This window comes from Enhydra lutris, unplaced genomic scaffold (genome assembly GCF_002288905.1).
Source record: "Enhydra lutris kenyoni isolate GAN:26980312 unplaced genomic scaffold, ASM228890v2 scaffoldscaffold37, whole genome shotgun sequence".
Taxonomy (NCBI): Eukaryota; Metazoa; Chordata; class Mammalia; order Carnivora; family Mustelidae; genus Enhydra; species Enhydra lutris.
The window spans coordinates 16,392,733-16,415,976 of NW_019154121.1; the positions used below are offsets into that span (position 1 = coordinate 16,392,733).

Here is a 23,244-nt window from a genome sequence, read left to right on the forward strand (position 1 = left end):
ATTCTGGATATTACATGTAAATTAAATCTTGCAATATGTGGTCCTCGGGACTGGCCTCTGATTAGTAAATTTTTTTTTTTAATTTTATTTATTTATTTGTCAGAGAGAGAGAGAACTCATGCACAAGCAGGGGGAGCAGCAGGCAGAGGGAGATGCAGGTTCCTCATTGAACAAGGAGGCTGATGCAGGACTCGATTCCAGCACCCTGGGATCATGACCCCAGCCAAAGGCAGAGCTTAACTGACTGAGCTACCCAGGTATCCTTGATTAGAGAAGTTTTTCAGTCATTCCTCTAAGCGAAGTCCACTGGACTTTTGTGACCCCACTCTTTTTCTCTACTCCTTCTTGGCACTCAGCCTCCATGAACGTTGTCGTGGCTCCACATGGCCCTGAGGCTCTGTTCATCTTTTCTCAGTCTATTGTATCTCTCTTATTCAGATAGAAAAGTTTCTGTTGTTTTCATTATTGTTTTTAACTGTTTTATCAGTGTATGATTGACATATAAGATGTTGTACATAGTTAATGTATACAACTCATTGAATTTCTAATGTTTTATCTTCAAGTTCCCTTTGAAGTTTATCTTCAAGTTAGCAGTCTCTCCCTTCTGCTGTTGAGCTCATCCATTGAGTTTTTCATTTCCGTCCTTGTGTACTTTAATTGTAAAATTTCCATCAGTTTTGCTTTCTGTCATCTGTTTTTTCGCCGAGACTTTCTATTTTTTCATGTGTTTCAAGTATGTTTGTCATTGCTTAATAAAACAATGAAGCCCAATGAAGTTCAGTGGCCACTTTAAATCCTGATCAGAAAATTCTGACATCTGTATCATCACAGTGTTAGTGTCTGTTGTCTTTTCTCATTCATTCATTTCTCATTCATTTAAGACCTTCCTGGTTCTTGATAAGACAAATGATTTTTGACTGAAATCAGACATTTGGAGTATTTAGGACTCTGCATATTATTTAAATCTTATGTTTTAGGAAGACTCCCCTGACCTTGCTCTGGTAGTTGAAGGGGAACTTCATTAGTTCCAGGAATATGTGGAGTCTAGGATCTCCACTTGAGCCTCCAAAAGGGGTAAGAATAGGAGCTCAGGACCAAGCTCCACTCCAAGGCCTCCTTTGTTGGAGTTCGGGTATCTCATTACTGCCCAGAGGGGATGAAAGTCCAATCTTGCCACCTGGTCTCCATGATACCACAGGCTCCACTTAACACCCACCAGGGATGAAAATGCTGCCTCCCCATTCAGTGTTTGTTGCTGCTGATGATGGTAGGGCTGTAGGCTTTCTGTGGTATTTGACTGGAGTACAACTGTGATTGTCTAAAAGTTTTGTTTTGCTAGACTGCTGCTTTCTGCATCCTTTGACTAGTGAGTGCAAGATTTGAGAAGCTTTTTTTTTTTCTTGCTCTTGTTGGCTTTCTTGGGTTGCTGGCCTTTCCAGCACCCACCATAGAATGTACACGGCAGTAAGAGTACCCAGGGTATTCAGTATTGCCCATGGGTCCTGAAGTCCCTTGCCAGTCTACCTCTTTCTCTCTACATTTCAGGGTCTTCTTCTGTTTGCTTTATATGTAACATCCAGAATTATTAGTTGTAATCACAGGGAGGAAAGGGAAAAATAAGTCTATTTCATCTTTCTGGGGAAACCTCATTTGGATTTAAATTATAATTCCCTAATGAGGAAGGAAGTTGAGTCCGAACTCTTTTTCATATGTTTATCAGTCGTATCAGTCAAGTTTATCAATAGAAACTTGATTGTTTCTATTGAGTTATCTTTTTCTTATTGATTTGTTGGAGTACTTTATATTTTCTGTATCAGCTCTCTGTTAGCTACATGTTGCTGTGGCTTACCCTTTCATTTTCTTGGCAATATATTCTGAGAAACAAATCTCTATCTTAATACAGGCAAATTTGTCAACTTTTTTTTCTTTATGGTTAGTGGTTTTGTGCATAAACATTTACCTTCATTAACATCATAAAGTTATTATATCTACAAGCTATATTGTTTTACCTTTCAAATTTAGATCTACAATCCACTTGAAATAGACTCTGAATAATTTGACTTAAAACTCAATTCATATTTTTCCCTACCAATCCTGAATGTGTTTAATTTTTAATTCTCTTAGGGGAGGAAAATTATCTTTCCTTCTACCCTTCCAAGTTCTCAGCGGGGGCTCCTGTAATAAAAGACAGATTAACAAAAGAAAAGCACAAAAATTTATTTAATATGCTTTATCTGACATGAGAGCCTTCCTAAGGAAATGAAGACTGGAAGAAGTTGCTAAACAGAAACATTTTATGCTAGGTTTGATGAGAAATGGCAATTTGTGGAAAGATGTGATATGACAAAAAAATGTATGAGCTAGATATAGTAAATTGAGGGAAATTTAGAAAGGCTTATTTATTCATGTTCCTCTTTGTATCCTCCTCTGTCTTCAGAAATAAGGATGTTTCTTTCTCCAGGTATAGGGAGGACACCTCTCACATGAGGGTCTTAAAATCTGCTTCTAGGAAGGTCAGAGGGTCCTTCTTGAGTCCTTCCAGAAAGTGCCATTTTCTGAACCCTGTCTTTTGCTATATGGCATATTTTTTTCTTTTTCTTAAATTATTCTTATTAACATATAATGTATTATTTGTCCCAGGGGTACAGGTCTGTGAATCATCAGGCTTACACATTTCACAGCACTCACCGTAGCCCATACCCTCCCCAATGTCCATAAACCAGCCACCCTATCCCTACCCCCCCATCCCCTGGCAACCCTCAGTTTGTTTTATGAGATTAAGAGTATCTTATGGTTTGTCTCCCTCCCGATCCCACCTTGTTTCATTTTTTCCTTCCCTACTTCCCAAACCCCTTCTTTGCCTCTCAAATTCCTCATATCAGAGAGATCGTGTGATAATTGTCTTTCTCCGATTGACTTATTTTGCTCAACATAATACCCTCTAGTTATATGGCATATTTCTAATAACAACTTCTTATCCACAGAAAAGATAAGCAAAATTCTAGTCCTTATTAAAAAATAAAAATGCATATTTATTATTAGGTTTAATATCTGTCAAGTACTTTGACCAATATAACCAGTGAATCCCTGTTTAGTACAAAAGATCCTTATGGCCACTTTCCAGCAAAATGCTGTGAAGTTTCTACAGTTCAGATCCTCTTGACTTGGACCACACAAATGAATGGGGCACACACAGAAGAAAAACAGCACAGCAAAAGTCCACATATTGAATATTGCAAGGCTTGATTTCAGATTTTTAAGAGAAAATATATAATATACATAGAAGCATTACTCTATTTTTCTGACATGTGCACTATTTTGTACAGGCCCTGAGCTGTGCTCCACCAGCCCCCTAGCACTTTGCAGCTCACTACTACAAACTGTGGGTAACTTTTAGAGGATTTTGAGTAGTTTTTGTATATTGAAAGTCCCCCTGATAGTAATGAGAAAGATGGATCAGAGTAAAGTCAAGAGGTTATGTCATGTTCTAGGTGAGAGAAAATGAGGGTGTTGCCATGCAGCCAGAGAACTACTGAAGAAGTAGACTTGACAAGACTTCATCATTAGGATATGATGCCCAGTCATTTGGGGGGATCGGGAACCTCTGAGGAGAGCAGATTTCAGAAGGTTGAGGAAGGTGATGACAACTTTAGTGAGAGCTGATGACTTAGAATTCTGTCCCTCTTTGTAGAGAGCATAGGTTCCCAGACTGACCGTAACTCCTGCTTTGAGCAGAAAGAAAGTGGGACCAAATTCAAATTATTTCCAAGATTTTCTGCCTAATGCTCTTAGGAAAACACAGCCAACCCAGCTGCACTGTCTTAAGACAAGTACATTTCATGTGGATGATAATCCACGTGTAAGTAATGTGTGCATTTGGTGAACAACCTTCAGGGCTTGCTAAGCCTACCTTCTTTAAAATGTTAATAGGTCGGGGCGGGGGTTGGGGGGGGGTCTTGACTATGTGCTGCACATCACATCATCTCCAAGCAGCCTAAATCGGTAAATTATAGCATTAATGTGCACAGTAAGTAGTTTGCTAATGTGGGTTCTGGTAAACATTGTAATGGTAGCTGGCTGGGGTTAAAGAGCAGAAGGATATAATTTGTGATGGTGTATGTTTAAACCCCATGGAAAACAGACTCTTTGGAATCTGAACTTGATCTGAACTTCCTTTCTCACAGAAGGATAAGGAGGAAGAGATTTGGTATCATCACTGACCCTTTTCCATAGACTACTCAATGCCAGCCTCTAACTCCCTCTATTATCTTCCTCTGAATATGGAGCTGCTGACAGCACAAAGCAAAGGGACACACATAGAAGTGAAGAATAAAAAAGGACAGTATCACTATAGGACAATGAAAGACATGGAACACATAGGATACTGTAGGATGTTTTGTGGGACAGCATCACTAGAAGAAGAGAAGATGGGAAAATTCACAGTCCAGAAGAACACTTCAAGAACCAATTCAGTTCACCTAACCATTTAGAAACCTGTTATCTATCCAACACTACAATATAGAAGATATATTTAAGACCAGTGGGTAGGTGTTTTAGGGAAGTCAGTTTCAACTCACAATAAAAAATAATTTTCTCATTATGGAATTATTCAAAAGCAAAAAGAACTGTCCTGTTTTATAGTGAGGTCTCCATAATTTAAGTATGAAAACAGGATTGTTTGAGTAGAGACCATTATATTGGATGCAGTTTGACTAGTTGCCCTCTAAGTAACCATTTCAAATACAAGACTCTGAGCAAAGTCTTCATTTAAAATAGAGCTGCTTTGAGTAACCCTGGTCTTCCATGGTTAGGGAGGTGTGGTTAGAGATACTAAGCTCACCTCCACTCCCTACTCTCCTTTGCCCATGTCATCAACACAGAAAATGGAACAAAGATGGAGGAGGTGCTTTATGGGGAGAAACTTCCCAGAGATGAGCCAGCTGGAGTCCTCAGAGGAGGACTGTGAAGAGTCAGGAAACAGAAAAGAAAGATCCCTGAGGTCTTCTAAATGATTGCGTATTCAGTTGTGTTGACATATTTAAGAATGCCTTTACATAAAACACCCAGAGATTAAAGATCACTGAATTTGATTTCTAAAAATTATCTATAAGCTGTTACTAAACAATCTGCTTTATAAAGTAAATGGCCGCCCTCTTTATTCACTTGGCTCTAGACACAACAACAGCAAACAATTTCCTGGGAACTCACCAACTGCTGGCCACTGCTTAAAGGGCTATAAGCAGATTAATGTGCATAATCCTCATAACAGCCTTATGAAGTCATGCTAAGGACTGAATTGTGCCCCCTTAAATTCATATATTGAAGTCCTAACTCCCAATGTGGTAGTATTAGAGAGGGGGCTTGGGAGATAATTAGGCTTAGAAGAGGTCATGAGAGTAGGGCCCCTCATGATGGGATTAGCGTCTTCATAAGATGAGACCCCAGAGAGCTTTCTCTTCCTACATAGACACACTGAGGAAAAGGCATGTGAGCACCAGTGAGCAGGCAGTCATCTGCAAGCCAGAAGAGAGCACTCACCAGAACCCGACCACGCTGCTATCCTGATCTCGAGCTCCTAGCCTCTAGACCTAGGATTAAACAAGTTTCTGTTGTTTAAGCTACCAAAATGTATAGCATTTTGTATAGCAGCCCAAGCCAACTAATACAGGTCAGTACTGTTACTAGTCTTTTTCCACTTGAGAAAACTGAAGGATGAGAGGTTAAGTATCTTGGCCAAAACAGCACACCAGTAATTGAGGAACAGGGATTCACATCTAGGCAGGCTATATCCAGAGCCTTTGCTCTTTACCACCGTGATCTACTGCCAATTTGTAGTATAATGTGTACTTACACCTTTACTGTGTTTCCCGAGGCATTTCCCAAACTAATCATTCTTTACAACACTGTGATGTAGATAGAGCAGACATTACTGTCCTATTTTTGTAGATGAGAAAATTGGCAGATTAGGTGGAATGGCCAAGGTGAAAGCTCCAGAGACTAAGAGAACCAGGAAGAGATGAAAGACAGCTAGTAATTTCCTGAACTAAATTGCTGGAAAGTCTTGAGATCACATATATACAACACCTAGAATGCTGCCTTATATGAAGAAAGTACGAAATAAATTATTGAATGTCAAAGGAATGGATCAAAATATAACTTGAAACCCCAAAGTTGCAGCAGTACTATTTTGAAGAATCTGTTATTCCTAACTATGAATTTAATTATTCATCTATTCATTGTTCAGTTAATCATTCATTTAACAGCTATCTAGATTTGACTATGGACCAAGCAAGCATACAGTTCCATTTCTTCTCCTTTTCCAGTCAGTGTTCCCTGAGACAGTGTACTTTGCAGTACCTTGCCACCGAATATATTGTTACTTGAAATGCATCTTAAGTAGAAAATAAGTCTTTTAAATCCAAGAGAAAGGGGGAGTTTTAAAAGCAGAGATCCAAGAGAGGAGGACAACTTCTGCCATTAATCAAAGCATGGTTAAAAAAAAAAATTGGATCAATCAATATGAAATTTCATTTCTTGACAAACCCTCTCATCTCTTTTGGTCTGATTAATTGATTTTCTTCCACTCTATCCACTTTTTCTTCATGAAAATTTGTATTTTCAATAGGAAATTGTAGGAGTTAGAGTAAAAACTAATCCCATTACAATTTTACCTGTTAAAGGAGTCATATAAAGTGTATTCCACCTCACACCTAAAATCCGAGAGGTAAAGAATCTTAACCAGAATCACTGTGTCATCTCTCTTCTAAGCTTTCTTGTTCTAAATCTTATTCTTGGGATGCCTGGGTGGCTCAGCCATTAAGTGTCTGCCTTTGGCTCAGGTCATGATCCCAGGGTCCTGGGAATGAGCCCTGCATTGGGCTCTCTGCTCAGCAGGAAGCCTGCTTCTCCTTCTCACACTCCCCTTCCTTGTGTTCCCTCTCTCGCTGTCTCTCTCTGTCAAATAAATAAATAAAATCTTTTAAATAAAAAATAAATCTTATTCTTGAAAAGGCACACTTTCTATGGCCTGATTTGTTTATTTACATTCATTTAAGGAGGTGTGGGTTTGGGGGCTCAAAAATGTGATTCATCACTTAATTACAAAGTGAGATTTTGTACTTATATTTTATTTCACCTAATAAAATGATGCTTGAGATGGACTTCTGTTTTTCGAGTTATGTAGGTATCTTGAAATTGTACCACCCACAGTGTCCCAAATTCTGTCATGCACAGATGCTCAGTAAATTGAACACCATCTATAGAGAAGTAATTAGCCAGCATCAGGGTGCATTGGAATCACTTTGCTATACTCTGATTTACCCTTACATTGTTGTCTTCTCAGCATCATGAGCTAAACATAGCTGTTCTTCAAGTTTGGTTGCTTTTTTCCCTTCTCCTTCTTCTTGTCCTTCTCCCTTTTTTCTTCTCCTCTCTTCTCTCTCTCCTTCATCTTCTCCTCCTCTTCCTCCTCCTCCTGCCACTTCCTCCTCATCCCCTCCTCTCCCCCGCTCCTTCTTTTTCTTCTTCTTTGCAATACTTTAGTTTAACAGGCACTGTAGAAAGTAAGTACATTTTCAAAACTAGATGAAATGAAACAGGAGCAAATCATAGGCATAACTGATTTTTTTACTGGGATGTTTCAGCCTTTCTTTTATTTATTAACCTGTGCCATATGCAGAAAGAAATAGGACCTTTGTGAATACCATTGGTAACTAAAAAGTCAAATGCCAGTCAAACAGATAAATATCCAATCTTCAAAATAAATAAATGTCCAATCATCCCAAAGAAAGGTGTTCCAAAATGTCTGTCTTTGCAAGAGACCTCTGTACCTGAAAACACCTATCAGAATAGTTGTATAAAGTTGCCCTCATTTGGTTGGTCCATTTGGCTAATTAGTGAGTATGTTGAGTTTTAAGAAGAATAAGAATAAAAACAAACATTTATATAGTATTATATTCTCCTTTGAGGACACTGACGGAACATCTAAGTAATCTGGCATAGGGTACCTGGCCAGACAGTGTAAGAGCTGAGACTTGAACTTGAACTGTCCAAGTATCTTTGCTAATCTTGATTAGTCAACCGTTTCATCTCCTGGACCTCAGTCGTTCTGTCTGTGAAATGAGTGGATCTCAAATTTGGGGGACTTTGTCTACTCAGAAAGGGAAAAACACCCTATGTCTCATTTCCGCCAATCATTCTCAAGTTCTAGTGGCAAACAAGCTGGTAACAAAGAATGTGACTGTAAAAACAAATCATGGGCATGGGGAGGGTTATGTTCGCATATGCTTTCACAATAGAGATATATTTATACTTAGAAATGATTTATCTTTAAGAGAACATGTGTCTTGAAACCTAATTATGGGAAAAGATTAGGTCAAAAACATATTTACTGGGGCACCTGGGTGGCTCAGTGGTTAAGCCTCTGCCTTTGGCTCAGGTCATGATCTCAGGGCCCTAGGATCAAGTCCTGCATCGGGCTCTTTGCTCAGCAGGGAGCCTGCTTCCCCCTCTCTCTCTGCCTGCCTCTCTGCCTACTTGTGATCTCTGTCTGTCAAATAAATAAATAAAATCTTTTTAAAAAAAAAAAGAAAAAAAAGAAACATATTTACTTTAAAATTCAGGGCACACGTGCACAAAATCTCTTACTATATTGGTGTAGTTTGAGCCCTGCACCAAGACACCAGGACAAGCAGCTGAGTAGAAGCTAATTCCTAGGTTAAATTCTGCACACCTTGTATGATGCCCTGAATGTGTGTGGGCAGACAAATATGTATATTTATATGTAATTTAATTTAAAAATTAAAACTTCATGCACAGGGCACCTAGGTGGCTCAGTGGGTTAAAGCCTCTGCCTTCGGCTCAGGTCATGATCCCAGCATCCTGGGATTGAGCCCCACATCAGGCTCTCTGCTCAGCAGGGTGCCTGCTTCCCCACCCCCCCCCCCCCCACCCCCCCCACCCCGTGCCTGCCCCTCTGCCTACTTGTGATCTCTCTCTGTCAAATAAATAAATAAAATCTTTTTTAAAAATTTCAAAAAAAAAAAAACTTCATGAACTAATATTCTTGAACTCTGTGCAAAGCCTTCTGATATTTTCTACTCTTTTTTTTAAGATTTTATTTATTTATTTGGCAGACAGAGATCACAAGTAGGCAGAGAGAGAGAGGAGGAAGCAGGCTCCCTGCTAAGCAGAGAGCCTGATGTGGGGCTCGATCTCAGGACCCGGGGATCATGACCTGAGCCCAAGGCAGAGGCTTTAACCCACTGAGCCACCCAGGCACCCCTCTACTCTTTTTTTTAAAGAAAAATATTGGTCATGATATATAATCAGTTGGTTTCACAACCCTCTTATGGGTTGTGATTTACAATTTGAAAAACACTACTCTCAAAGAATGTTGCCCAGATACATGTTCACTGTGACCTCCAAAAATAGCATGGGAGCTTCTTCTGACTTAGAGATCTAAAGTTAGATCTTTTCCTCTTTACACACAAACTAAAGCACATTCCTTGGATGAATATGTTTGAAATTGTGGGTTATAAGAAAAGATGGCAGGAACTGGGGATGGTGAGCCTGGAGGAAAGAAGTGATGGCAGTGGAGGGGAGAAAGAGACCAAGAAAGTAAGTGGCAGTCCTCCAGTATTTCAGTGGCTACCACGGTAACCAGGTATTGGAGGGACTGGACATTTATCTCTCACCTTTCAGGATGGACAGTCAGCCTGATGTGGGAAGGGTGTTATGGTTAGAAGCCGACAGCCAAGAAAGAATTCTTGAGACGTCTTTGATGCAAAAAGGTGGTTTTATTAAAGCATAGGAACAGGAACCGTGGGCAGAAGGAGCTGCACTGGGGTCATGGGGAGTGGACCATTTTATACCTTCAAATTGGGAAGGCTTTAAAGAGATAGCATTAAGTCTGTAAGGAATTTTGGAAGCAAGGTTTCTAGGACCTTGAGAGGCTAGCTGTTGTTGGGAAAAGGTCATTTATTACCGTCTAATAAAACCTTAATCATGAGACCCTTCAGATGTATATGGTGGACCAAATGCTTGGGGGATGATTGCCAACATGTATCTGGGGGGGGCGGGGGTAGAGATAAAGGAAGTTTTCAAAAGACTTTTTATATGTTAAAGTAGTCTTACAGAATCCTAAGGGGGCAGGGGAGGGAGGTTAGTCTAGGATTGCCTTTTGCCCTTAGCCAAGTGTCAACATCAAGGCAGTTGAATCCCTAAAGGAGTATCATCCTGCCCATTTCAAGGACTTGTCAATGGTCTGTAGGTAGTAAGGAAATTTAATTATATCTCTTCTGCCTTTGTTTCCCACATCAAGCCTACTGAACATTTATTGAGGACCAGCTACTTGCCAGCTTCTGTGCTAGAGACGACCAATAGAAATATAATAGCAAATACAGTCAGATAATCTTCATGCAAAGAAACTACACTTTTCCAGTAATGGGACAGTCAAGTATGCCTGATAACTAATGCAAATCTTTATTTATGATCCACAGTATTGAGAGATGATGAATTTTGTTAAGTTCTATTGATGGCTTTAGTGACTCTTATAGCCCCTGTTTATCAAGGTATTTGATGTCAGTTTCTGAATGTTTCTATGTATTCGGTTTCATGCAGAAAGTGGTTCAGTTATGGAGAAGGAGATGCCCTCAGAAGGCGAGCTGCAAGCTTGCAAATGCAGACAAAACTTGTCCCACAGCTGCCTCTCCCATATTCTGCTCCCCAGATAAAACAGGAAACCATGAAAGAGCTTCCATCTCAACTTTAAAGGAGACTTTTTAGAATTCTAGCTTTAGACACTTTTTTCCTGAGGAAAAAAATCATTAAGCTTACTTTTATTTTAGATTATTCCATTTGCAAGCACACAGGATCATGAATACATAAATCTTTTCAATTTTTCACAAAGTGTGAGTAATGCAGTCTTGGTTTTATTGCCTTTGGGCTGTCACCAATCTCTTTTAAACTTTAAAAGAAATCCTCTAGAACTTGTTCGTGATCCCCTTCATAGTACTGTATTCAAATTTCAGGGTTAAAGCTTGTATGGGGTTACCTGTGAGTTTAGTATTACATGTTCAAGTTATAGGAAACATCTGTTTGTTCAATATTAAATGGATTTTCGAAGTATAAAACCTACCATGGTAGTAAGAATTTGCCCAGTGTGAGAGACAGTCAAGAATAGTCCAAGTTCAGCAGGCATTTGGTTGGAGTGAGGGAGATGTTACACAGAATTACCCTTGAGCTCCCTACCAACCTTGAGATTGTATGTTTTGCTTAAATGGTGATTGCACCCACCATTACTGGATTCTTTTCCAAAAAAGAGCTTTCTGTCCCTGCCTTCTGGAATCACATCCCAAAATACAAAATGACTTTTTCCTTAAATGAATGCATCTTTAAAGAATCACTTAGATTGGGCACCTGGGTGGCTCAGTGGGTTAAGCCTCTGCCTTCGGCTCAGGTCATGATCTCAGAGTTCTGGCATCAAGTCCAGCATTGGGCTCTCTGCTCGGCAGGAAGCCTGCTTCCTCCTTTCTCTCTCTCTCTCTCTACTCTCTCTCTCTCTCTCTGTGCCTACTTGTGATCTCTCTCTGTCAAATAAATAAAATCTTTAAAAAAAAATAAATAATCGCTTAGATCTAAATTACTCAGTAAGTGCTATTTGGTCTCTTCTGACAACATTGCCACAGCAAAGTCAAATTGTAAATAATAATAACAAGTTACTAGTAATAATAATTACTAATAGTAAGTATCAAATAATAACAAAGTACTAATAACATCAGTAATTGGTTTTAAATAGCTAAAATTTATTGACTGTTGTGTGGCAGATGCTAGGCTTAGTGCTTTTAAGACACTAATTTAATGACAACTCTATCAGGTGGTACATTCTTTTTTCTCATTTATTGGGTAAGAAAATGGAGACAGCACCTAGATGAGGCAGAACTAGACTGAAGTCACAGTATGCTAACTCCAACGAATACACTCGTAACTACTAGTTTATACATAATGACTTATGTAAGTGTTTCTGACTCTTGCTAATGTCTGTTTAGTCATCTGAATTATTTGGCAATATCATAAATGTAATAGCTTAAGTATCCAGTCTTAAATGTTGAAATATTATGTCATAAACTTTCAACAAAGAGAAAATGGTTAAATAATTTATACTACATGTCTTCACTAAAGTTTTAAGGAATCATTAAAATGCTCTAGACAAAGAGCTTTTAGAACATAGGAAAATGTGTGCAGTTATAGAAAATGCAATAGTAAAGTGCAAATTTTTTTGTGTACGGTATGACCTCAGCTTTCTTTAAAAAAAATTCATGGAAGGTGGTGTGCCAGCTCCTCAGGTACAGCATCGTAAACAGCAAAACAGTTCTCCCCACCCACTCACCTGCCTGTTGATTATATGATGGCCCGCACTATGGAACCAGTGGCAAAGAAGATCTTTAAAGGAGTTTTAGTAGCTGAACTCTTGGGCGTTTTTGGAGCATATTTTTTATTTAATAAGATGAACACAAGCCAAGATTTCAGGCAAATGATGAGCAAGAAATTTCCCTTCATCTTGGAAGTTTATTACAAATCCATTGAACAGTCTGGAATGTATGGAGTCAGAGAGCAAGATCAAGAAAAATGGTTGAATAGCAAAAATTAGGACCAGTCATCGCGTTCAGCCTCCCATCTAAGCTGTTTCTGACCTTTGTGGGGGAAAAGAAAGATGAGCACACCACATTGTGGACTCCTGGCCCCACAGAAGAAAACAGAAACTTCTGGTCTTTCATGGCTCACAGTCATTTCCCATCTATTATTCAAATCCCTGCTTTTGTTTGTTGCTTTCCTTTGGCATTTATTGTTAAAGATTACTGTTTAACAAATAAAAGACTAGGAGAAGAAAGGAAAAAAAAATTCATGGAAGGAAATCACTAAAATACAATGATTGGCCTCAGATGGTAATATCTATTTTGTTCAAATATTTGTTTCTTTAAAAAATCTTTTTCCATAATAAATTTGCATTGTTTCTATGATTTAAAGAAAAAAGTTTTGTTTTATTTTTGGTTCTATAAAGCTATTTAATTGTCTCATACAAGTTGCATGGTTTCTGATTTGACATGAAGATATATTTGAATGGTCAGGTGTTCATTTCGCGGTTAATGAATCTGTGTAGAAATGGGTAATACAGCATCACTGTAAAGCATCTGATCACTAAGGTGTATAAAGTCTGCTGATTTTACTTTATCCAGAATGAATTCTAAAAGCCTGGAAGTTCCATCTAATTGCCTACAGCTGAGTTCCTTATCTGCAGCACTGAGAGTGGCGATCTGTTATTTTTTGAGCTCACAGAGGATAGTGAAGACTGGTTAGGCTGGTTTGGAGAACTTGAGGCAAAGTGATATGATTTATAGTCAGTTTTGGCAATTCCTGCTAAACATAATCTGTCCCCAGGTCCCAGGGTGTCAGTGCTAGGCCTCAGGGGCTGAGGAAGCATAATTCCTTTATGACCAGGTATGATTAATCTGGGGAGTTTTGGGATGTTTCTTTTTTAGGAAAGCTTGGGCTATCCCAACTCAGAGGTTGTTATTGTTTGACATGTGTTTGGAAAACTCCACCCATCTCTTTTGTTGATTCATTCATTGTCACTTAAGTGCCACTGGAAACTTCTGCCACTTAAGGTCCCCTTTCCCCTTTTTGGCTTTGGATCTGAGTGGAAACTATGTAGCATCAGACTTTGTATTTAGAATCATTTGCAGAATAACTTTTAATACTACCCTTTATGGCACTGAGTGAATAAGACTAGGGCAAAAAATTTGAGCCTTCTAACTTGATCTGTAAGAATGATGTACATACCTCTAGTGTGTACTATAGATGTACATACCTCTCTCGTGGATGGAACTGTTCCTAACCTAGCCCTGTCTAAAATACTTTATTCAGAGATGTTCATGGTAGAGTACCTTAGAAGCTACCTACCTGCAAGTCACAACAATCACTCCTGCATTATAGAAAGTAAGAAGGGAATGAAGGCAACAACATTCTACCAACCTTAATTTATTCCTGGGCAAGTAACTGTAAATTACTACTTTGCCATCACTGATACACAGGCTCTGAAGTCCCCATTCCCTTCAGGTTTAAGTTCATTCAAGTGGAAGAATGGGTTTCCAGGAACTAAATCTCTTTCATAGAAGAGGAGTCTGTGATTCAGGCTTAAACCAAGGGTGTTGCCATTATGACATAGGCCGTTACCGAAAGTAAGGTAGGTTTGGCTCCTTGCCTCAGAGCTGTCAGATGTGCCCAGGGATTTGTGCTGTCCTTCGTGTTTTAGTAAAGCCAGGCCATCAGAAATGCTGCCTTGGGTCATACCAGTGGTAACTTCAGGTGAAGAAGGATCTAAAATATTAGAGGGTGATATGAGAAATTCTGCAATAAGACATAGGCAGAAAGAGCAGGTTTGTCATTAACTCCATCTGTGAAGTTCAGGAAGATTCCTAGAGGCAGCAGTGTTTGAATGTGCCTTAGAAGAATGTATGAAGTGAGTGGATGGAAGGGAAGAAAGAGCTTTCTGTGAAAAGTCATGAATTTTCATGGAAGAAGACAGTGAAAAGAGAGGCTAACAGAAGAACAAGCTTGTGAAGCGGTAACATGCTTCACTAAAAATACAGGCTCCATGCTGTAGTTGGTGAGGAGTCTGCAAAAGATTTTAAGAGAAGAGACAACATCAGGTGGCCATTTTATGAAGAGTTCTCTGACAGCTAGTTTATCTAATGCTTGGAGGGAAGGTGAGATTAGAGGGGAGGGACCCAGTTGGAGAGAGCTTCATTCATGCCAATGGCGGCAACAAAGAAGGATTTACAAACTACAGAGATGCTTTAGAGGTAGAATTGATGGGATTTCTCTCATCAATTTATGGCGTTTGTGGGTGTCTTGGTTAGATGTGGAATCAAGGTTTGAGGATAAAGTTTTTAGCTTAGATTATTAGGAAAACCGTGATGCCATTAAGCAAAGACTTTATGCCTGCTAAATCCATGATTTTTGTCTGAAACCTTCTCGAAACTATGGTATGACTTCAACTATCACATAATAGTTCTGTGGCATCTGCCATTTTTCACTCTCCAGAGCACTTCCTCTTATTTGATCTCATTAAATATGCAGTTTGACAGCTGAAAAACTAAAGTGAGTGATTCGGCTAAAATCATCCATCTGCATCTGCCCAAGTTGGGAATAAAACCAAGTCTCAGTTTTAAGTTTTAAATCAAATTCCAAATTTGATAGTCTTTCACCCCAGTCCCCTCACCCTTTTTTCTATTTCGCATGGAAGATACTAGAATCAGAAAGACTTTTGAGTAGCAGAGGAATCTGGGAGCTTTGGAAAAGCCATAGAGAAATCTTGGGAGTTCTGGGGAGGAAGAGGCAGCCAGCAGAGGGGCAAAAAGAAGCAAATGGCGATGAGCATTCCAGGCCTTCCACATGTCAGTGTTTGCATTGCTGCAGTAAAAAAGCATCCTGTTGTATTAGTGTGCCTATAAACCTCATTACTGCACTCCACATTAGCCCAGGGTTGTGGGAGTGGAAGGCGGGGGAAGGACCAGCTGGTGATGCCTGTGAATGACACTCAAGTTAGTCCTTGGGTCCCTCCCATCTGTGCATAGGGTCCTGGGTGGCTTACTAATCAGCATTACACTCAAAACCTGTCCCCCAGCAATCTCAACCTGGGAATGAGTAGATTTATTGGTCAGGTTCGGTGAGATTGTCCATGTAGAAGCTGTGAAAATAAGACTGCCAATTTGAACATGGAATCTCAACTTCACTGAGCAGAGGAAATGGAGGGTCTTGGTTCTTACAAACCCAAATTTCTCTACTAGAAAGAGTAGAATCACTTCACCATGGTGGGAGACCTGTTTTGCGATTATCTTCTGTCCATGTGGGTAATTGGGAAGAGAGAAAACGCTGGTCTGAGATAAGACTGGCATTTGTGGGCATGAAGAGAGTTTTCATCTCAGGTGTCATTACTGTCTTTTTCAAGAAGCCAAAGGGGCAGTGGTTTCAAGATGCTTGGAGACAGAAGAGGATTCTTGATGAAAACTGCTCAACGAACTCTTTTAAGACCGATGTGATGTCTGCCAGGATCCTCAATAATCACTTGCTCTAGGGATCAGCTCCCACTTGTGACTGACTGACTTCAAAATGGTGGTCAAATACTTGTACTTAATAGAGACATGATCTGTGATTGTTCAGCTCCCATCCTTCTGGGAGGTTTCATTGATTATCTGTCTTCCTGGTTAGACTCTCAGCTCCTGCCTCAGGGACTCCTGATTTCAGCTTGCTCCCTCGTCCTACAGAACTGTGATTGGCAGGTTCAACAGCTAATTGTAAAATAAATCAGAAGAATACTGCTCTTTTTTTTTTTAATTTAATTTTTTTTTTTTTTTTTTTTTTTAGATTTTAGTTATTTATTTGACAGAGATCAAAGGGAGGCAGAGAGAGAAGGAAGCAGGCTCCCCTTTGAGCAAAGAGCCTGATGCAGGCCTCCATCCCAGGATCCTGGGATCATGACCTGAGCCGAAGGCAGAGGTTTTAATCCACTGAGCCACCCAGGCACCCCAGGAGAATACTGCTCTTAAAGAACATTCATTTATTTTTGACTTTTCTTCCAAATGTTTTTGTATGTGGAGGGGGAGAAATCCACACTGAAAAAGGCCCTCCCACACCCACAGGTGTGATTTAAGTGGACCCTGTTTAGTTTCATGACCCAACCTAAAACCTCTGAGACTCTCACAGCTTTCAAGCCCGTCGGGGTAGCCGTTCTGTCAAGACTTCTTAAAAGTGTTAGTGATAATTCCATTTTATCCCCGAAAACCACTTTGAACATCTTTTAGATCTTCAAGCAATTGAGCAGATTCAACCCCTCAGTTCTGTTTTCCTAGTGATAATTTGTTTCTGATGAATACACGTACAGCAGGTTTTTTAAATTAAACATTTACACTGAAATGCCTCCCCATCTTAGGTGAGCTTGATTGATTCTTATTTGGGTTTTTAAAATCATCATTGGATTTTCTAGCTTGGACACTTTAAGTTTGCCATAGGAAATGACAGGGAAAAATAGTAGGTGGTTTCCATGGCCACCACACGGCTGACTGAGGGAGAAACAGACAGGGTAGGGGAACGGTGCCATACTAAACTGAACTGCAATAATGATCAGTAGTTCAGAGAGGAAATTTAAGCGTCTGGGCTCCACTTAGCAACGCTCAATCAATCAATACATGAACAGCAATATCTGCACTGTGGCTTCACATTTATATCCTGTACCTATAAAATACCCAAACAAAAAGGAAATTGCAACATATATAAAAATTAAGTCATTAAGCACATTTGAAAAACACTTCTAGGTTAGAATAAAAATTATCCCGATTTCCAAAGTTCAGCTATTCCTCCTGAAATACCAAGAAAAACTTTCAACAGCTGAGCTTAGTTAGCATTAGGACTTTTTTCAGTTAAAACGGAATGCGAAAAGGGGTTGAGTTCTCAGATTGGAGGGACCTCGTTTCTTGACTTGGTGTTGCCACACAAAGAGGTAGAGGGTGAATTTGCTTCCTTAAACCCTCTCTTTCTACTCTTTCCACCTAAAGGTTCACTGAAGCAGGCATTTCCTGACCCAGGGGAGCCGGCAGACTCCTGCCTGCTGACCTAAGACTGGACCTAAGCAAAGAACTTTGTTTACTCTCTTCTACATTTTAAAAGAAGATACCAGACCAACACTTCCGTGGTGGCATTTCAAACACCAGCAGCTCACTAGAGGGGGGGACGGGATCGGTGGTGAGAAGTCTTCCAGCCTCCCTTCAGCAAGCTCCCCCGGCAGGCGACCGCCTCCTCCCCTTTTCCAGGGCTAAGGTCTTGTCAGCTGAGAAGAGAAAGAAAAAGCTGAGGGAAACATCTGGAAAGTGCCTTGCTACTGCTTTAAAAGGACGGCCTGGAGAAAGTAATCCCATCTCTTAAATTGGCCCTTTTGTGTTGCAAAGCATCTCAAACAAGCTCTGCCAGTAGGCTGAGAAGGTGGCCCCACCTGCCTCACTCGGAAGAGGCTTTGGCCACAACTCAAGATCCGCAGGAGTGTGTGCTGGGAGGGCGGAGTTAGACCCCGGTACTACTCAGCCTGGCCCGGAGGAGGGGAGCAGAGCTGAAGTTGGGAAGCAGCTCCCTGCTATGCTGGAAACCTCTGGAAACTGGCTAAGGAGCTGCGGTGAGAATCATGCTACTTTTCTCAGACCCATTTCTCTTGACAGGCCCGTGGGGAGTCGGGGCCATTAAAAGGAAAAGAGGAGGGCAGGTTCCCCTCTCTTTCCCTTCCTAGATCAGCAGTGCCTGCCACTTCTCAGCACCCACTGCTTGCAGACGTCTTAAGGCTGCTCTGTTTTCCTATCTGCTGCTCTCCGTGGTGTAAAGGAACCGCATGCAGTTTATCCTCCCTTCCTCCCTGTCAGTGCAGCCGCAAACCCACACGTCACGAGCTTAATTAATCACTGGTCACCTCCTAGTAAGTCTGTCTCATGTGAACTGCCAGACTCTTGCTACTGTGTCTCACGGACAGAAATTGAGGAAAGTGAATTTCTTGCTGCTGATCTAAATGGGTTCCAGAGATGCCTGGATCCACACTGATTTCAGATCAGATAATGAATGTATACACATTCTGTTGAAATAGCCAGAGCCTGCCGAGGCAAAGTGCAGTTGGAACGCAGGGAGGTAGGTTGGTACATGTCTGAAAGAGCCAATAGACTTTGGGGTTGAACTCTCCTCTCACCAATCACAAACTATACAGACTTGGGAAACCACTGAACTTGGTGCCTTCAGTTTTATTATCTGTAAAAATGGAGTTATATTACTAATTTAATAAGGTTGTTTAAAGTTTAGTAGTTGCATGTGGAAAGCTGCACTCCAGGACCTTCTAAGGGACAAAGACCATGGTTGCCTTATTTGGGGCGGGGGGTGGGGAGGTACATGTTATTTGTTAACAATCTTTAGCTTAGTAGCTAAGAATGTCAGCTCAAATCATCCTGCTTGATTTCTAAGCAGGATTTCTAACCTTTGTGGTTAGCTTAGATTATCTGAGTAACGTAAGCCTGTTTCCACAGCTGCAAAATCAATGGTAATAATAGTAACTATTTCCTGGATCTATAAGGATTTGAAGACCTAATGCTTCGTATGTAAAGCTGGCACACAGCAGATACTCAGTAAATGTGAGCTGTTGTTGAAAGCAGGAATCTGACTGTGGAGCTAGACAGTTGGCATCCCTAGATGAAATTCATTGTTGTTGTTGTTGTTGTTGATGTTTTAAATGCAGAGGTTGGACAAGATGAATCCTAAGGGGCCTTCTGCGTCCTAACGTCTATGTTCCTAGGTGCAGCCACAAGCCTATCACATAGACCCACACCTTCCTTGGCAGGGACCATAAATAAAAAATTCAAACCTATCTTTTGTTGGGAACCCAACATAATCTATGTTTTGGACTTAAAAATCACAGCCAGAGCATGAAGCTGGATGCCTCATTTCCTATGCTACCATGACTTGATTTCCTTACGAACACACATTTTCACAGCACCAGATGCCACTTTGCATGTCTGGACTTTGAGGACAGAGAGATTCGCATTCAAACACTTTGCACTAGTTTTAAGAAACTTTATGCACACAAGATGGCTGAGAGCCGTATTTGTTAGCTTTTCCAGTTTCGGTGTTATTTTTGAAAAGGAACCTTAACCTGTAGGTCTGCATTCTGATGGCAGTTAATATGTATCTGGCAGTACAACTGGGCTGTTAGCACCCAGTTTAAAAACCAGCCCAGAGTCACTCCTCCCCGCTGCCTCTGGGGTGAGGAAGTAGACTTGCTGGGCTGGAAGATTTGCATTCTCTTCAGATGTTGGGCTTCCCTAGTCAGCACCGTCTTTGTTACTTTATTCTCTCCATCCCCCCCACCCCCTAACCAAATCTGCCTTCCACAATTCTTCTAAATTCCTTTTGGGTGCTCTGAGCTAGGCTAGCACCCCCATTAAGGGTAGAACAGTTGATTGCAGGTTTTTTAGAATTAAGTTGTTTGCTGTAAGACCACCCAGAAAATAAGGACTGTGGTGGGGCTTTTTTGTTTTTTGTTTTTTGTTTTTTTAAATATTTTACTTATTTATTTATTTGACAGAGATCACGAGTAGGCAGAGAGGCAGGCAGAGACAGAGGAGAAAGCAGGCTCCCTGCTGAGCAGAGAGCCCGCCGTGGGGCTGGATCCCAGGACCATGGGATCATGACCCGAGCCGAAGGCAGAGGCTTTAACCCACTGAGCCACCCAGGTGCCCCAAGGACTGTGGTTTGTGATGCCTGGTACCTAATACAGGCAGTCTTTGCTCGGCATGGTAGTGTGAGACCGTCAACATGACATCTTAATAATGATCAATGGTGAAAACTATCATTGTGACCTCTTAAGTTTTTTTTCAAAGTATTAAAAACTCTTTTTGTTGGTTACAAAAATGGGGGAAAAAAGTAAAACAAATGTTTGTTCAGTAGGGTGTTATTTGAAGTATTAGAAATGTTGAAAATTAAAGTGTTTGATTTCTTTGCAAAAAAGAGTCGTTCGAATAGCGCTTGCCTTTTTCTTCTTGCTGCTCATAGAACATGATAACGGAGCAAGCATCTTTTCTCTGCCTTGGCAAAGTGTCCTGTGTTTTTCTAATTCTGAATCAGCTTTCAACTTTTCATCCTTTTCACATTCGATGTTATAAAATATCTCTGAAAGTTCCTTTGATGTGAAGTTTTCCCTCTGAAACGTCTTCATCCTTTTTCGTCCCAACCACTTTCCACCTTACATTCTGAAGTGTGCCCTTACGAGGTTCCTCTGGCTGCATATCTGTCCTTTCTCAAAGGGGGCAGTGCGGACTGCCTGCTGTTAGCTGTATCTTCTGTAATTCCACTGTTCCATGTGAATTTCACTTCCATTACCACTTTCTCTTTGTATGCTGTGCCCTCATCTTTGTTGGCAAATTCCCTCTTTCAGTTATCCATTTTGGGAAAATGTCTGTGTGTTTATTACTAGGACACAGGGAAGCAAAATGACTATATGTTTTGCTGTCTGTGTGTGAACGGAACAACAGGTGTCCGGTGACCCATGACCGACATACTTTGAGAGAAGTGACATGGTAGGTCACCGATGGTGGTATGCATCTGTTACTACATAGTGATTTGTGGACCGGAGCAAGTTTTCACTTTATTCACCCATAGTTAATATACCACGATAATCAAAATTTGAATTATGTTGTTAGGGAACAGGTCTTACTTAATTAAATCATACTAATGGAAAACTGGGCATTTTGAAACCATGCAAATGCAAAACTGCTGTTAGTTGCTCAATAATAAATGTTTATTGAATGAATGCATGGGCTCAGGCAGTTACACTGACCTTGTTCTGCAGTCTCCGTGTCCTAACATCCTTGCTTGTGGCTCTGCTGCATCGCCTCCTTCCTGTATAATATGTTCACAGTAGTAGGTAAATGCAAGTCTGCTAAAAGCTGGCTTCAAATAAGTCCTTGAACTCTGAGCCTCATGCCTCTTGGGCTAAAGGTCCAGCTCCTTGGGGCGTCTGGGTAATGCAGTTGGTTGAACACCCAACTCTTATTTTTAGCTCAGGTGTCAATCTCACGTCTGGCTCTGTGCTTAGCATGGAGTCTGCTAGAGATTCCCTCTCCCTGTGCCTCTCCCTCTGGTGCTCACTCTCTCTCAAATAAATAAATCTTAATAAAAAATAAAAAAAATAAAGGCCCATCTCCTAGCTACCTTTTTTTAATCACACTTCTCCTTGAGTACCCAACCTCAGTTCTAAAATGGACTAATCTGATCAACAGATTGACACTGTAAATGTGGAAAGGACTCTCAGGCTCCCAGGGTTCTTTCTTTACCTGAAAGGGAGGGATCAGCATTTTGCAAAGGAGGATTTTTTTTTTTTTTTTTTTTTTTTTAAAGATTGACTTTAAAGCATGTGGGTGGAGGGAAGGTCAGAGGGAGAGACTCTTTTAAGCAGACTCCCCACAGAGAGAGAAGCCAGCAAGGGGCTCAGTCCCACAACCTATGAGATCATTACTTGAACTGAAACCGAGAGTTCGACGCTTAACCAACTGAGCCACCCAGACGCCCCTTCAGAGGCCTCGTGAGTCCAGCCTTCACTAGGAGTGCTGAGACTTAGGCAGCAGGAGAGAAGGGTCTTGTGTCAGTAGAACTTCTCTGGCCTTCTTATCTCACTAAAATCCAATAATCAAGAAAATCCTAAAATCTGCTAATTAACAAAAAAGTGGAGGAGACCTGGGAGAGGGACTCAAAGGTAATCCTAGTCTTCGATCTCAGGGAGTTTACATTCTCACATGGGCTATGAATTCTGGACACATATAAGCAGAAACAGTGGTGGTTACCAGCACTGGTCTTTTCTGATCTGGGTTCAGTGCTGGTTCTGCTACTTCCTACTTCAGTGATCTTTCCTAAGCTATCTAGGCTCTCCAAAACTCACTTCTCTTTCTGTAGACTGTAGTAATTATCTCCCAGGGTTTCTGAGAGTCCTGAACATATTAGGACACATTTAAAGTAGGATCTTTTGTAGAGTAAAGTAAGATCTTGGGAACCAGGAATGATTTTAGTTACTGAGACACAATTCAGGTGGATGTCATTCATTTCAATAAGACCGTCTTGTCCACAGGGTGCAGGGTCTGAGGGTACAATACAGATGGAATGTGACGGAAGTTACCCAGCCTGTTCGTTAGAGCCCAAAGACTAAGACCTGTGTTTTCTCCTGCCTCCTTATTGATTGTCAGTTGCTGGTTGGGAATCTATATTCTATCCTGCCCTTGCAGAGTCAGACCCCTAAATTCTTTTGGAATATGTCTTTTGGGTATGTTCAGAAGCCTCTTCAAAGCTTTTAAGAACAAGATGCTCAAGTCACACAGTGGTAGGGCCCTGCTTACTCCTCTGCTCCCAGGACAGCCTCTCCTGGAATGAGTAGGTGGCCGCGGGGGCATCCCCATCGGGTTACCCTGCATCCTCACAACCTTTATGCAGACACTTGGAGACTTTTTGAGAGAAGCACTAAGTCACTGTTACACTTGACTGCTGACTGGGCAGTGGCCCTGGGTTTTGGTTGTGTGAGTCATTTAAAAGAGTGTAGATCCAGGGCGCCTGGGTGGCTCAGTGGGTTAAAGCCTCTGCCTTCGGCTCAGGTCATGATCCCAGGGTCCTGGGATC

The 23,244-nt window shown here is 40.8% G+C and overlaps 2 protein-coding genes across 6 annotated transcripts in view; both read left to right on the forward strand.

Annotated features, from left to right (window-relative positions):
• The window catches only part of LOC111154393 (discs large MAGUK scaffold protein 2), a 1,367,735-nt gene that overhangs the window by 1,113,207 nt on the left and 231,284 nt on the right, over positions 1-23,244 (forward strand). The gene's annotated exons all lie outside the window — the stretch shown is intronic.
• On the forward strand, positions 12,341-12,885 carry LOC111154459 (protein CEBPZOS-like). Its single transcript, XM_022514064.1, has one exon. It carries the CDS (start codon positions 12,404-12,406, stop codon positions 12,647-12,649), a length of 246 nt encoding a protein of 81 aa, XP_022369772.1. The 5' UTR covers positions 12,341-12,403; the 3' UTR covers positions 12,650-12,885.

What these genes read in the sequence shown, in the direction of transcription:
- LOC111154459 (XM_022514064.1), top strand. Translation starts at nt 12,404, where the DNA reads ATGATGGCCCGCACTATGGAACCAGTGGCAAAGAAGATCTTTAAAGGA.